At 43.2% G+C, this 16,663-nt stretch overlaps 1 protein-coding gene across 3 annotated transcripts in view; it reads right to left on the bottom strand.

The window, feature by feature from the left end:
- nav3 (neuron navigator 3) overlaps positions 1–16,663 on the bottom strand; it is a 178,825-nt gene that overhangs the window by 62,770 nt on the left and 99,392 nt on the right. For all 3 annotated transcript variants that reach the window (XM_030719892.1, XM_030719893.1, XM_030719894.1), the window contains exons 9-10: positions 12,027–12,142; positions 4,225–4,333 (exon numbers count right to left, since the gene is read on the bottom strand). In XM_030719892.1, the coding sequence (XP_030575752.1) occupies positions 4,225–4,333; positions 12,027–12,142 (225 nt within the window). The remainder of the gene's footprint in view (positions 1–4,224; positions 4,334–12,026; positions 12,143–16,663) is intronic.

Below are 16,663 nucleotides of genomic sequence, written 5' to 3'. Positions count from 1 at the left end.
TGCATCTGGATATCTGAACAATGTTGTGGGTACCACTCAAGCTGCCGTGAAGGCAAAAAAAAAAACAAGGTCAGCTCAATGAGAGGAGGAGATTGTTTCAGAGCCTGTGAAACTGTAGCTTAACCACACGAATCTCTGTCAAACGGGTCAATCATTTCTGTAACATTAGCCGCCACCAGCTTCCAGACAAGGGCACATTTTCAGACTGTTGTGATATCATGTAAAAAACTCTTTAAAGAGCAGAGAAATGCAGCAGAGTGGCTAAACACGCTAAGCTTGTTGGAGAAAAAGTCGAGTAAGCTACATAATCACATTTGTAAACTCTGTGCCTCTAAAGTTACCAGGGGTTTCAAAAGAGACCTGAAAATGGAGCTGATTAGTGATGGCATCTAAACATAAGGGGGAAAAAATACCATTAAATCTTTTAAAATTGGAATATAATAAATCAAACACCATAATTATCTAAAACATCAACTCCTATGTGTTGTTAGATCTGATCCCGCTTAGAGTGATAATGAAAACAGGATCCTTATCTTGAAAGTCATGCTTTAATAAATCTGCTTTTGTACAGAGCATGAAAAATTGCTCATTCATTCATTGAGTGGTGCATAGACAAACTGTTTATAAAATTTCACTTGTTTTTGAACAAGTAAATTAAGTAAAACTACAATTTTAAGTTTCAATACCTCAGACTAGCTCTTTAATCTTGCAGTCTGTAAGGCTGGAATATAAACGGTATAAATGGGAAATCCGAAAGAAAGCAAAGAGAAGGTCAGAGGAATGAATGTGACAGCCATGTCTACTCAAGTGTAACAGTGACTAATTAACTAAGGTACTAAGCTTCTTGGTGATTAGCCCCATTGCTTATCCAGGAGAGAGATTAGGGTGGCCTGGCCAGGCTTTTGTCATGAACAGATTTGGTATTCAAACTCAAAAGCGCTCTTTACATTCAAACATTCAGGAGCCGACTTCCCATTTTACAATAAATCTAATGGCTGAAAACTGAGCAGTGATCCATACTGCCGCTACCTTCTACCAGTACCTACCGCTTTGTTGTTCCACTGCTCCAACTCATATACACACCGACACCACACACAGTGCTAATGTGGAGGTATGATGATGCATTTTCCAAATACTCCATGCTGACTGCCCGTGCGCATCTGATGCATGAAAATGAGACTTGCCTCCTTTGACCAATCAAAGCCTTCACACCCCAACCCTGTGGGTCCCATTGGATTAAATGCGGTGGTAAGACAATGCCGCTGTATTGATCGTGCCTGGCTGAGACTCCTCTAAGGAATAAAGAAGTAGAAAACAAACACAAAAGCATACACACACACAGACTGCCATCTGTCATGGCTGTCGGCAGCCCGGCCACCATCTTCCTCTGTAAATGGGGCAAAACACACAAAATAATAGACTGAGGGAGAAGGAGAGAGACGAGGAGGGAACATTTTGCCCAGGGAGCTGACATAAACCAATAGATCATTTTGTCTTTGCCTGAGCCGCAATCTATTCACTAGCTTCTCTGTGTTGCCCACGGCTCACAGGTACCACAGTCTTTTAAGTTGTTGGTTGTCCATCAACTCCTGAATGTCATTACATGTGTGCCAGCTGGTGAGGAAGGTGGCGCCTGCTTTTAATTAAATCCAGGATATGTGGAGGAGAAGATGGCATGCTAATAGAGGGAATGTCATTATAGTTGGGGACATATCTCCCTGTTGGATCAGTGTGATAAACTGTACAAAATGAGCCAGAGATATCAAAATCAGACCAATTTATTTGCCAAGGACAAGTGATGCAAAAGGAAACACATTTGGGTAATCTGTGCTGAGATATAAAGCTGAGAGCATAAAGAAGCATTTTTTTAAAACCTTTTGTAGTTGTTTTTCTTTTAAATATTCACTTTTCTTAATGTTTATTTTCAGCGGTGGTGCCATGATACACATGCCCCTGCATTAAATAAACTTCCCGATTTGATCAACACTTGAAATCTTATATTAAAGTCTCACTATTAAGTCTTACCAACCTAGTTTGAGAATATACAAAGCAAGAGCACATTAAATTTTTTAATAATATCCTTCGTTTTGTCTTCATTTGTTTCAGGAATGGCTGGCAGCAACTGTGTAATAATCCCTCTTTGGACTTGTTAAGTCACATTATTATTCCAAATACTGGTGGTGTGAAACACTAGAGTGATTACCCTTATTCTGGTTTACTCCTGTTTGCCTTGTAAAGATACTATACTATGCAATTAATCATTCTGACATTTGTACTTTAAAAACTTTAAAGACGAGCATCACTCTGCAGAAATCTATGCATGCAAACAGGGAGCATCATCAACCCACTGCATTCACTGTGTCACAGCTTCAGTAATCTGATGAAGTTAAATGAAGAAGAAACTAACCGCAAACCTAATGGAACAAATGACAGAAACGATAGAACAGCTTGCGACCCAACATAATATTCCAGCAAAATGCCTCTGCTACATTCAGGACACAACAATACAAATTCAGCACATCGCGGCATTTCAACTGACAGAAACCATTCATCTCGTAACAGGCCTTTTACTATGAAATATTTGAAGGGATACCATATGCAAAAAAAGCCAAACAATATTGCCTTTTTTCCCAGGCTTGCACCGAGGCCCTGCCTTCATGGGTTTGTGTTAACCATGGTCATTATCATAGACCAAGCTTTTACCTGACTCCTGGTTTTTATTTGAGGAAATAAAGCACTTGGATTTGTACGGTGGATTGATGGATTATGTGGACCCAAAGAGTCCAAAAAAAATAAATAAATTATGTAAAAATCATCTTAACTCAGCTAACAGCAAATACATGACTGGTGACTTTAATTTATTTTCCTGATTTGCTTTTAATTGAGAAGTGTGGTTCAAACAATCTAAATGCAGTGATCCAATATTTCTAATGTCCTCCAGACACAGAAAACTCTAGATGTGAGTGTTTGATAAGTATCATAAAAGTGGCCCTTGTGCATGCAAACACAGGTGCGCGCGCGCGTGTGTGTGTTTTAAAATAAACACCTGCAGCCAAGTCAAGCACTGGATGGGCATATCTGGTACAGCACGTTAAGGGTTCACTTCACAGCTTACTCACAGAAGTATCTCTGTTGCCACATGTACTTACAAATCATCATCAGCCCCCCCCTCTCACATGGTGTTCCACAGGGTTCTGTTCTTGGCCCTATTTTATTTTCATTGTATTTACTTCCTTTATATCAGCTTTTGAGATCACATGCAGACACTTTTTATCACTATGCTGATGATATTCAGCTTTATATCACTTTTAAACTGGAAGTTTTAATTGTATATAACTGTTTGAATTACATAAAATCCTGGATGCCCCTGCGGCCTGGTCTCCAAGGTCATCAGAAATCTGGGTTCATTCTCCTGTCATGTGAACCCCTCTATTAGAGACCTCAGAGTGACATTTGATGGGGATCTGTCGTTGGATTTGCATGTTAAGGGTCTGGTTCATTCTTGTTTTCATCAGCTGAGAAATATTAGTAAATTTCATCCTATTACTGTACAACTAAATCTGAAATAAATCTGAGTAGAACTTCTTTGAATCGTCTACAGTTTGTGCAGAATGCTGCTCTTCCAAACATTCTCATGTCACACCTCTGCTGCACTGGCTCCCCATTAAATTTAGAATTAATTTCAAAGTTCTGGTGTTCACCTTTAGGGCTCCACATGGTGAAGCACCCACCTACACTTTTGCAGCCATGTGTCACCAGCAGGACTCTCAGGTCTTCTGATCGGGGCTTGTTATCCATCCCTAAATCTAGACCAAAACGTAAAGGCGACAGAGCTTTTGCAATCATGGCCCTCACTCCTTGGAATTCTCTGTCCTCCAGTCTATCATCTGTCATCTCAGTGAACTCAATCAGAACACAGCTGAAGGTTCATCTTTTTAAACTGGCATTTGGGCAGCATTTCATTCCATTTTATTGTTTCTTCTTTTGTGTGGTTTTATTTAATATTAAGAACCTTGTGATTTGTATCTTGGAAGGCACTTCATAAAAATACATAAATTTACTAAAATCCAGAAAGTTATGTTGTTGAAGCTTTATAATTAATCTCATATATCCTATGACCAATAAACATCCAAACAAATAATTTTATTTCTTGTTTCCAAAACAGCAGACTAGAGTCATTGATCAGGTGTTTAAAACAATGAGCTGCAGCATCTGCATGCTCACCTGTGGCTGATCTGTGTCCCTCGTAGACTGGACATGGTTTCCTCCAGGTTCTGCCGTAAGTCTGCGATGTTCTTTACTGTCCTCATACGTCTCGTCTCGGGGTCTTCTCCTGCACACAGACATTTTTACATGATTTACTGAGATGCTTGGACACACGCTTAACAACAAGCAGCGCTCACTCATACACACAAAAGCTACACACAACACCCACAATATAAAAAGTGATAAGGACATCTGACATATAGTATTTCATTGGATTTCACTGGAACGTCTCAGTAAGGGGAACGGAATGATGACCGATCACAATGACAGACAGCATTACGGTGAACGTCCCTAACCCACTTGCTGGGAATTTGGAGCTCACACAATAAATCAGCCTGTCAGGCTGCACCAACATGCACTTCTTTCGCTTTAAAAAAGTGTATGTATCATTTTATGCAGTATTGACAGTTTTCCTTCAGGCTGATGCAGCGATGTCATGCCATGACACCACGCAATCTGTCACTTAGTTTGGGACACAGTCATGCCAGCATGTAGAAGCAAACTCTGTCAGTGCTCCTGTGCTTCTCCGTCAGGCATGTAGAAAAAAAAGGCTTCCATCTCTCTACCGCGCCCTGGAGCGGGGGACAGCTAAGAAAGCACTTCATATATTTTATGTTCTTCTCAGTGCCTCCTTTACAGATGAAGAATTTGTTTCATTAAGCTTACTGAAGTAGTGCTGCTAATAAGCACTGGATGGGCAACATTTTAGAAGTGTGAGCAGCGAGCACAGACCAAAGTATCTACTTGTCAGCTCCAATTAAGCCTCTCTGTTAGCTTGTCAAGCTAGCCTATATCCGCAGGCAGGTACCACACAATGGGTAATTAACAAGTGGCATGAGACACAAAATGGATATCAGTCACACTGCTTTCTAGTTTTAAGGTGCTTTCACAGGAAAACTGTCTCCAGAAGCGGTTCTGTGTGTTGATTTCAGACGATGCAACTGGGATTACAGAATGGAGCACTGCAGGGCAGATGGGTATCCCAGTAGGTTGGATGTTTGAAAAGGCCCCCGGCATGTAGGGCAGCTCATTGCCATGGGCAGAAAAACACAGTATTTGAGTTCTTTATCTTCTGGAATATAAAGCAGGAATGCATTGAAAATGAGCTGAAATGCTAAGTCGGTTTTCCAGTTAAATAAATCTATAAAAATGATTTTTACAGTTGACCTTTAGGCATTTGGATAAAGCTTGGCTCTATGCGTGTCATTTATGGGATGGAGTTCAGTTTTTGTACAGATCCTTCTTTTCGATTCCACAGTGAACAACACGATCAGACACGACCTGACTACTACAAAACTGACAGCTGTCTTCCTGTTTAGCAGGATGCTGTGTGAGAATGCACAGTGGTAGAGTCACTTAGATGCACATTTACAGAAAAGTGCCTTGACAGAGACTTTATTTTCAACTTTATTTTCAGTCACTAAAATCCTCGGTCCTTTCAAATGCTTTAAAAAAAATAAAAGCAGGGAAACGACTGCAGAAATCTGGGTGTTACTCTGCCTCCAATTACATTTAGCATTGGAGGTTAATGCTGTTTAAGACATGCTGTCTAAACAGAAAAGTCTCCATTGCAATGTCTGTGCTTAAAAAAAGTTTTTTTTTTTAAAAATTAAGTCAAGACTTGACCTCAATTATACTGCAGTGTGCAATGACCTGACTGCGAAAGAGCACTCTGGTATAATTGAGGTCATGTTTTGTCTTTGTAGAGTATAAATACTGAAGGTTATCTGAGGTCAGTGTTGACCCCATATCTGATGGGCACTTTGGGGCTGCTAATTATCAATGACTGAGTTATTGACATATATATATATAAAAAAAATCTGATTTACCCGATACGATCAAATATTTTGGGCCACCTACACATTACACCTACAGGAGCTACTTGGCCATGGAAATCAATGGCATGCAGCTCCCAGCTTGCAGTTTTTGTGCTGATGTTAATGCCAGAGGAGGTTTGGAGCTCAGTTATTGACTCGGCAGTGCTGGTGACTTTTACACACTATGCACCTCAGCATTGGTAGCCCTGCTCTGTAACTTTCACGTGGTCTGCCACACATAGCTGAGGTTCCTAAAAGCTTTCACTTTGCAATAATCCTATGTGCAGTTAATTGTAGAATATGTAGGAGGGAAGAAATTTCACAGACTGAAGTGGCAGCCAATTACAGTACCACATTTTAATTCAGTGAAATCTTTAGAATGACTGCATGGCTAGGTGCTTGATTTTATCCAGGTGTGGCAATAGGACTAAAAATCTCTTCCACCGCAAACTCAAATCATCACGACTATCTGATTTTGTGTACGTGTGTATAAGAGTAATTACCAGCCAGTATAAGAGCAGGTCTCACCTGAACAATGCTGCAGTGACATGACTGCATCCCATGGCTAAACCAAAACACTACAACATTACACTTTCTGCATTCCAAAGCATAACTACAAGTAATTTATCAGCTCATTCCCTTTGAGTGGATCAGAAAGCATAGCAGACATGCATAGTTAAACATTTTGCACCTAATGACCTAATGTAGTAGCTGCTCATACAAATTTTTAGCTGCTTCTTTCACTTGCAACACTACAGAGAGGTGAGAAGCCACCAAGTGTTCAGTTGGATTCAAGCTTGCATCCAGATCTTGGCCTGGAAAGGAGAGGAAGCAGCCAAACTGAGACCAGGCCAGTGTGTGTGTGTGTGTGTGTGTGTGTGAGGGGGTGGGGTTTAAAAGGGAACAGAATCAAGAAAGGTATATGCACAGATCCTTAGACACACACAAACCATGGATGTAGAACAAATGTTAACTGAAACAGAGTTGACACAACAAAATGCAAATAGCTGCTGTTTAACAGACACTGACACATTTACATTTAACTGACACATTTACACACACACACACACACACACACACACTGTACAGTACCAGGCAGTGCTTACATGCTAGTTTGCTCCTCCAGTTTCCCTCTTTGATTAATTCATGCTGACTGGTATGAATGCCCATCAATCAAACTTAATACTAATAGTGTACTTATCTAATTATAATATAGATACAAATGTATACAAAATAACACCCATCCAAACATAACTGTGCACTGTCGTCACCCTTATTGCTGCAGTTTGCTGCAAATCACTCTGAATAAAGCCTGGCATCACTGACACCTCTCTCTCTCTCTCTCTCTCTCACACACACACACACACACACACACACACACACACACACACACACACACACACACACACACACACACACACACACACACACACACACACACACACCTATGTGCAATCCTCTGGCCCTGTTGCTGAAAGGGTTTCCCAGCAGCCACTGAAGCACATTGAGAGCTTGTTAATTACATCAGCGACAAATATCTGTGCCACAATGGCTTCTTCACTGTAACGCATGGCTTCTTCTGACACACTCAAAACAATATATGCAAACAAGAAGAAATAAAAACACCCGTATGAACACATACAAGTCTGCGCATGCAAAGACATGATAAAATGTGCAATAACGGGCTATTGATCACTGGCTGTGTGATTCACAGGCTGTGAGGGCGGTGCAAGTAATAGCAGCTGTGGAGGAGGTGTTGATTTTCCATTATCTATATCTCAAGGTATTTGTGTTTATTGCTGCATCATGCCTTCACATGCTTAAAGGAAATCAGCAAAATCTGCTCATGCTAACTCTGCTCTGCTTTACTTTGTTTCGAAACAATAATTATCAAAAATCCTTTTGATCGCCTCCACGTTTCTCTCACGGTAAAGTCGGGTTTGTGCACGGGTGATCATTCCAAAAGCCCCAAATGGGAGGGAGGGGGATGGTGTGTACATTGGGGAATGTGACACCTATTAACAGAGCTGCTGCCAAGGTATAGCACTGTACCAGCTTACACTCCATCAGCTTAAATCACAGAATATAGCACGTTAAGCTGCACACACACCAAAGTGCCTCGTTTGCAGACTGTGACAGAGTGAATGCAGATGGAAAGTAGGATGTGTAACGTGGGTCTGTTCATCTTTGTGCCTTGCAATTCAAACTAATGCTGCTGGTGTAGGTCTTTTTGGGTGAGGATGTAATATATCTGTGAGTGGGTGTAAAAGTGCAGACTAATCTCATGAAGATTGTGAAAATAATTAGCCTACATCCTGCACAAAGTTACTAGTGTGTAGTGTTGTCATGGAAATCCTCTCATGTTGAATGGACACAAGCCACAGATCATGGGTGTGACATTCAATACAAACAATACTTTATATACTTTAAGTCATTTCTAGACTTTCATCGAGAACGGGTGTTAACTTACGTGGGCGTGGCTGTGTGTGCAGCACCTGCTCCAGGTCACCCAGCATGGTGAGGATCACCTCCTTATCAAGCTGAGCTGTTCCTTCACGCGGACCTCCCCCAGAAACCTCCTCCTCTGCCCAGTACCCGCCATCTTTTTCCCTGCCTCCCTGCTTCCCACCTCCCTTGTCTACTGCTGCTGCCTCATCATCGGGCCGTCCCCTGCTGACCTCTTCATCTGTTCCTGCCACCTCTCTGGACCTCCGCTGCGCCTCAATCCTCGGGTGGCCGCTGTACGATGCCCGCTGTGGCCGCCCTCCTGCTGCCGTGCAACGCCAAGGGACGGGGATAAGGGAGTGCTCTGACTGAGAAAGTACTTTAGTGAGGGAGAGCGACAGGGATCGAGCTCTGGTGCCCCTTACACCTCCGCCTCTTGTGACCGCTTCCTTCCTGGGGCTTCCCTGCAGACTGCCTCCTGCCCGTTGTGTGGAAGATGAGTACAATGAAGTGTTCTGAGGTTGGGAGAGCCGAGATGGTGGCTCGTCGAGCTCAAAGGAGTAAACCTGCTGCTCGCCATCACTGAGCAGGGTCAGGTTAGTCAGCGAACGCTGCTTGATCCGCAGGTTGAGGTTGTCAGGGAGAGGCTGCGGAGGCCGTCGAGCTGGGCTGCCTCCCTGATAAACCGAGAACTCCGCGCCTCTCTTCATCCCCTCCCCTTTTCAGCTTACCCCTTTACCACTGGTGGCTCAGTGACTGAAACTGCATGCAAGTGGATCTACCTGTGCGTGGCACTCTGTTTCACATCTTGGCTGAGAAAAACTGAGAAAGCATATGGAAGGAAAAAGAGCACAGAGGACAGTGGCAGCATAAGAGATGGATCCCCGCGTCCTGCGTCTCCTGACTGATGTCCAGGCTTCAGTGGGCTGGAGGGAAAGCAAGCAGAGGGAGAAGAGTGGAGAGAAAACCACCTTCTCAGGCATGTAGGTAAAATCCAGGTCCATCGCTGAGCCAGCCCATACTCATGGTCAGACACTGAGCCAGACACAAACATTCATTTCTTCCACTCCTTCCTCTGTCCGCATGCTGTCTCTCTGTCTTCTTGGCTCCTTTCTCCTGCTTCACCACAGTCAGGGGCGTGGATGAATGAGTCGCTACATCTCCCGCTCCTCACACATTCTCTTTTCCTCTTGCGCTCTCTTTATCTTTCCCCCTATTAAATGGCAGTCCTTTCATTCACTCTTATCTATCTCCCTCTACCTTCTGCCTCTCCTTTAATTACCACCTGACAGCCACACTCCTGCTGCCTCCCTCTCTGATGGTTCCTCTCTCCTCACAGCGGAGAGTGAGCGGCGGTGAAGCCGGCAAATGGGCTCACATAGCTCTCGGTGTGGCTGCGTCTCTCTCTCTCTCTCTCTCGCTCTCTCTCACTCTCTCCTTCTCTTCCCCCTCTGTGTTCATCACCCTCTCTTCCACTTAATCTCGCTCATTCTCTCACTTTCTGTTCAGCCCTTATCCTGTCTCCCTCTCTTCCCCTCGTTCTCAGCGTCTCTCCATCGCTCTTCCTCTCACAGTGTGACAATGAGTTGCTTGGACAGTGCACCTGTAAGCTTGCAGCCCCTGCTGCACCACTCTGACCACCCAAACTTAATTAAATGCTATCTTGAGGAGCTAAAGCAGCAAAGGCTGCAGCTTATCACAGATCAACAATGAGACCACAGAGCCAACATACTCCCATCAATCAGTGGAGGCATTATTAGCACTCTCTCTATTAGTCACAGCTGTCTCCCACAACATTCTCTAATCGTGGCTACTGACTGCTAGAGGACACTGGAAGCAGTTGCCTCAGAAACACAATCAAGTTGATCCTAATCATCATACAATATGAGGCACTTGTGTTAGTGTGTAGATGCCCCATTCATCATGAATTTGGGTGTTATCGTGAATATATACTGTGGCACTGAGTCTCAACATATGAATAAAGCGTTATATAGTTGCTCTCACTGACACTCGTTCAGAGTTTATATGTAAAATGAGAAGTCTTGTCATGTGGTATTGGTGGCATGCATCTACTTGAATTTCCCTCTCAGAGACTCATTTGTGCCTCTCTACAGAGAAAGAGCAGGAAGAACGACGACTGCAATGACCATGAAGCGTGTGACATCAAAAAGCAAGTGTTTGTAATGGATCCCAAACAAAGAGAACGGTCAGCGCTGCAGTCTAATTTTACCCTTGAAATCACGGGCTTTGGAAAAGCCGCGACCGAAGCAAAATGTCTGGAATGTTGCTGCCGACCTGACATCCCCAGACCTATAATTACGTGCTGTTGTTTGTGCATGCTGGCCCTCTGGCTCAACTTTGAACTTGACATCTGAGTTAGGAGGTCTGAATTCAAATGAAGACATCAACAACACATCAAGTGATCTGCTCTCCTAAAATGCAAAAACCAAATCATGTGCGAAAAGTTTTAAAACATCCTCTGCAACAAAATCGAGTGACAAAAGGACTATCGCCGTTTAAGGCACACCAAAGATCTATAATGCACAAAAGGGTTCAAGAGCTGTCACAGTGAACTCTTCTTTCAGAATCGGGAAAACGCAGTTGAGACAAAAGGATTTCTCTGTGGCAGTGGTTTGTGTTTTGATGGTCCATTGCCTGGGTTAACCTCTCATACTTGTCAGGAATTTAAGCTTGTGGTTAGAAACTCCTTTAAAGTGGTCCCTTGATCTTAAACTCTGAGATACAGAAGAACAGCTGCACAGATTTCCACACGACTACAATTAAACAATGAAGACGATGAAGATGCCTGCAGCTGTCTCTCTTTACAAACAAACAAGATTGAAATATATCTATTAATGTCATGTGATACCTTCTCTGAGACTGACAACAACCCCGTGCATGTACTGATGATAATGTGTCACGGTGACTGGTGGTGATGCAGCAACGCAATTGTATCAGCTGATGGCAGCCCGCAGGATGTAAACACAGACAGACGCTCCCCATGTCCAGCTGTCAGTGCTGACCTTTTCCTTTCCCCACATGAAACAGCACAGAACAGGAAATCCCCAACCCCCCACCCACCCAGCAAGCACAAACAGACTCACTTTAGCGCACACACACACACACACACACACACACACACACACACACACCGACTGCATAACACCAGTACGTTGCAGGTACTTATATGCCAAATATGCCATACTATATGCCATTAACAGGCCCAAAAACCTCCTCTTTTACAAATGTTACAAAGGACAGCTAATCCATAATGTAACAACAGTCTCCATCTAAGCTAACACATTTTCCCAGTTCTTTAATGAAGGCAAAGGTCATTTTCAAATCAGTTCCTTTAGCATGTACCACAGCACTGCAGCAGGATTATTCATCTACAGGTATAATGATCTTAATGCACAAATATATATGCACAGCCTCAGTCTCACACTAAGAAATATTATCTACACAGAGCCCACATATGTGTGGTGACCTGCTGCATACCTGATATCTCCTCCAGGCACTGTTTGGCTGTCTTGCTGTAGACTAGCTCTCCCTTCGTGGGGCTGAGGCAGGGGTCGGCCGGGGCCACCATTGTGCAGTCATTTTCTGAGAATGTCCTAAAGGCACAAAGAACAAATAACACACAGCAGTTAAGAAGATAGACTGAAACATCTGATAAACCCAAACTCTATTACAGTCACTGCAGTCATGGAGGGAAAGATTTGACTAAATTTGATGAAAGCTGTAAAGTTTATTTCACATTTTATGCTCTTTTCTAGTGTTTCTTGTGTCTTGTTTCCCCTCCAAAGACAAAAATCCTCTTCATCAACTTAAATGAGTAGCATCTAGTAGTAGTTTAACATTGCATTAAAAAACTAATACACGATCCTATAAAGATTTTATGGCCTGTTGAGTGTTTATAATACTAGAAATATTGAGGTTGAAGTACAGTACCTGAAATATTTTATGGTTTGACTTTAAGTAACAGCTGGAGTTTTTTTCCCCTTTGCGTTCAGTGTGCATTTCTATGTTGTTAAGCAAGAAAACAGTTTGCATTTCTCAGATTTTAGTCTCGGTTACATATTCAACAGATGGACACCTCAAAAGGGAGGAGGGGACACTCTCAGATGAGAGGTATTCTGAGTGTGTCTGTGCAGGAGATTGCATGAGATACGTGAGTGCATCTGCCTCCTCTCCCCCAGCCTGAGCCACCTCACACTCCCCTGTTTGTTTGCTGATCTGAAGAAACACGGATGGCATCCAATGCTTCTCGCAAAACAACAGTCTTACACATACATACAAACTTTGAGCAATGAAAGCACCACAAAACCATGCAAAAACAGACGAAAGGCACAGAACAACACAGTTACACAGCTGATACATAAACACAATAAAAGGCACTCGCACACGGGAACACATGCAAACTAACACTTTAAACCACACACAAAATCCTGAAATACACATAGTAAAACTTGCATATAAAAACTGCGAAAACAAAAACAGGCACACAGAGAGAGAAAGAGGCACAGGGAGTACGAAGCACGAGCTACTGAACAGCATGCATTTCTTCCAATATATACACACCGCACACACACCAGGGACCACCACCACCTGCAGAGCTGCAGATAAAAATTGGCTTCCAATTGCGACAACAGCATCAGCCTGTGACTTCAGCTCATGTGAAAAAGCTGTTTTCTTCCTGCAAGCTTCCCTCACCTCAGCGGATTCACAAAGACGGAGACAGAGATATTCGCTGCCACTCCTGTATGGCACAATATCACCCAAAAATAAGAGAGGAGATATATGGGGGAAATGGCTGCTGCAGTAATAAGATGTTTGACTCTGTTCCTTTCAAAAGGATTGTGTGCTGCTGGTGGTGTAATGAAATGCAATTTTGGGGAAATTTGCCATTTGTTTTATTAGCAGCACCACCCATTTTAATGCACTGCTCGAAGATATTAAAGGAACACTTTGAAAACACATCAGATCTCAATGAGGAAATAAATCATGCTGGATATCTACACAGATATAGACTGGGTAATGTGTTAGGAATGAAAGGAAGCCACATCTTTGATGGAAATGAAAATGATCAACCTACAGAGGCTGAAAGATAACCTGAAAATCAAAATGGAAAAAAAATGATGCTAGTCTATTTTGCTGAAATGTCATTGCAGCAATTCAAAATGGTATTCAGTAGTTTGTGTGGCCTTCACATGCTTGTATCCATGCCTGACAATGTTGGGGTTCCTAATGAGATGACAGATGGTGTCCTGAGGGATCTCCTCCCAGATGTGGAATGGGGCATCACTGAGCTCGTGGACAGTCTGAGATACAACCTGGTGGTGCCAAATGGACCAAAACACAATGTCTCAGAGGTGTTCTATTGGATTTAGGTCAGGTGAGAATAGGGGCCAGTCAGTGGTATCAATTCCTTCATCCTCCAGGAACTGCCTGCATACTCTTGCTACATGAGGAACCCAGGACCCACTGTACCAGCGTGGGGTCTGACAATGGGTCCAAGGATTTCCTCCTGATACCTGATGGCAGTCAGGGTGCAGTTGCCTAGCCTGTAGAGGTCCGTGCATCCCTCCATGGATATGCCTCCACAAACCATCACTGACCCATCACCAGACTGCTCATACTGAACAGTGTTACAGGCAGCATAATGTTCTCCACAGCTTCTTCAGACCCTGTCATTGTCTGTCACGTGTGCTCAGGGTGAACCTTCTCTCATCTGTAAAAAGCACAGGCTGCCAGTGGTGGACCTGCTAATCCTGGTATTCTATGGCAAATGCCAGTCAGGCTCCACAGTACTGGGGAGTGGGCACAGGGTCCACTAGAGGATGCTGGACCCTCAGGCCACCATGAAGTCTGTTTCTGTTTGTCAGAGACATTCACACTAGTGGCTGCTGGAGGTCATTTTGTAACTCTGGCAGTGCTCATCCTGTTCCCCCTTGCACAAAGGAGGTCCTGCTGATGGGTTAAGGACCTTCTTCGGCCCTGTCCAGCTCTCCTAGAGTAACTGCCTGTCTCCTGGAATCTCCTTCATGCTCTGAGACTGTGCTGGGAGACACAACAAACCTTCTGGCAATGGCACGTATTGATGTGCCATCCTGGAGGAGTTGGACTACCTGTGCAACCTCTTTTTTGAGCAGTATATTTTTAATCACTCCTGTAAAACTGGTCAGGTCAGCCTAGGTTATGGGAGCAGAGGAGAAGAAGTGACACTGCAAACTACATTTCTCTGTGTGCAACTCTGCGTGTGTGTGTGTGTGAGAGAGAGATAGGTGAAAATTAATTCTGCATACTAAATTCAGCTAAAATCTTAAAACCACAGTGATCTGTTAAGCTTGGCAGATGCAACAACTTAAAGTGGGCGGGGAGAAAGAAACCAAACAAGACAAGGATGCTTAATTGGGCCAAAAATGCTGGTAGCACAGGAGGAGGCCTTTACGCTTACTGTATGCATCTTGGCGGCTTTGGATGAGGAAGAGCATTTTTAGAATGGGAAGAGGGGGATGAACATGGAAGCTGTAGAAATGTGAGCACAAAGAAATATCTTGGAACAGAGCAGAAAGGTAGAGACGGCGTGTGAATCACTGTTCCTCGAGACTTTATTCACCACAGATCAGTATAAGCGTTATTATGTAATATGTTGAAAAGGACTGCTGCCTCACAACAAGAAGATCCTGTTTAAAATCCACCAGCCAGCTGGGCCCATGTGGGCCCCCTCCAGGCACCCTGGCTTCCCTCCACAGTCCAAATATATGCATGCTAGGTTAACTGGTGATTCTAAATTGGTCATAGATGTGACTGAGCATGAATGCTTGTCTGTCTCTCTGTGTTAGCCCTGTGATAGACTGGTGATCTGTCCAGGGTGTACACCGCCTGTTGCCCCATGACAAGAGGAATTAGATAAATGGATGGAATGATGGATGGTGTAGAGCAACAGGCCCAGTCACACCAACATTTAAACCTTAAATTTTGAGTTCATTATAACAGAAATTCCTCAGTCAGCCTTCGTAAAATGAAGTTCAATCATCAGAGTAAAACGCCACAAGGTCAGAACAGAAGAAAGAGACAGAAGCTTGTACAGCAGTCAGGAAGGACTTTCATGTTTCTGGCCGAACAGAGTATTAGCCATTAACTTGTCAACAATAACAGCTTCAACCAGCCCTGCATGTACTCCCTCACCTACCATTTTATACCTACTATTATCTAAGAAAGCACAGATGAATGTCACTGTAACATTTTTGAGGTGGCCCAGCCCTAACATCAGATATTCTGACAATTCATTAACTCTGCCATTTGTTTCTAATTATGAACAAATTAAACTGCTCTTTAAACACTCCACCTTATCTTTCTCGTCCTCTTCAGATGCAAAGTTGATAAAATAAATAAATTATTTAATAAATGAATAAAATAAATAATAAAAGTGACTAAATAACTAATGCATGTTTTGGAAATAATTGCGGGGAAAATGGTTAGAAATATGTTTGGGAGCAGCTGTGATGCTGTTTGCTTAATTTGACTGACTGCAGCCAGATTTGAACTTCCTCTTTCCATTACTGACCAAGATGGCAGCAAACGGTGAGAAGAAGTCCAAGCTTTAAAATGTTCCCTCAGAAAACTGTGGGTAACATCACAGATGGTCCTTCCACTCTGACTACACGCAGTGTTTCTGTTTACTTTTTGCTCACTGAGTAGGCTGCCTGTGTGTTTTCACAGTTTAAGTTTTAGTTTCCTTCTTCAGAACTGACTATCACTCATTATCTGCTCAGGACTGATAGCCGCAGCAACTCGCTAAACATGTGGGATTAAAGGAATGCTAATGCTCGAAAGTGGCAGTGCTGACTGCGCACCACAGAGGAGGTAGTTCAGAGAGAGAGAGAGAAAGGGTGAAGGATTTAGTCTTGTTTAATGGGATTCCTAAGTCCCTTTCTCTCCTAACACAAAGGCATCCCAGAGACTTTGGCGGCTCCTCTATTTTTTTTCTTTGGGATTTACGCACTTCCCACACCTCTGATTGCTGTAACATCATGAAACCATGTGCCAGATGCATGCCTCTAACAACACTGTCTGAATGAAGAGAAGGGGAATGGGTTCTTGAACACTGCCAATGTCTGGATTCTCACATC

This window comes from Archocentrus centrarchus, chromosome 23, assembly GCF_007364275.1.
Source record: "Archocentrus centrarchus isolate MPI-CPG fArcCen1 chromosome 23, fArcCen1, whole genome shotgun sequence".
Taxonomy (NCBI): Eukaryota; Metazoa; Chordata; class Actinopteri; order Cichliformes; family Cichlidae; genus Archocentrus; species Archocentrus centrarchus.
The sequence above is the reverse complement of the archived record's forward strand: the minus strand, read 5'-3'. Positions and strand labels throughout refer to the sequence as shown.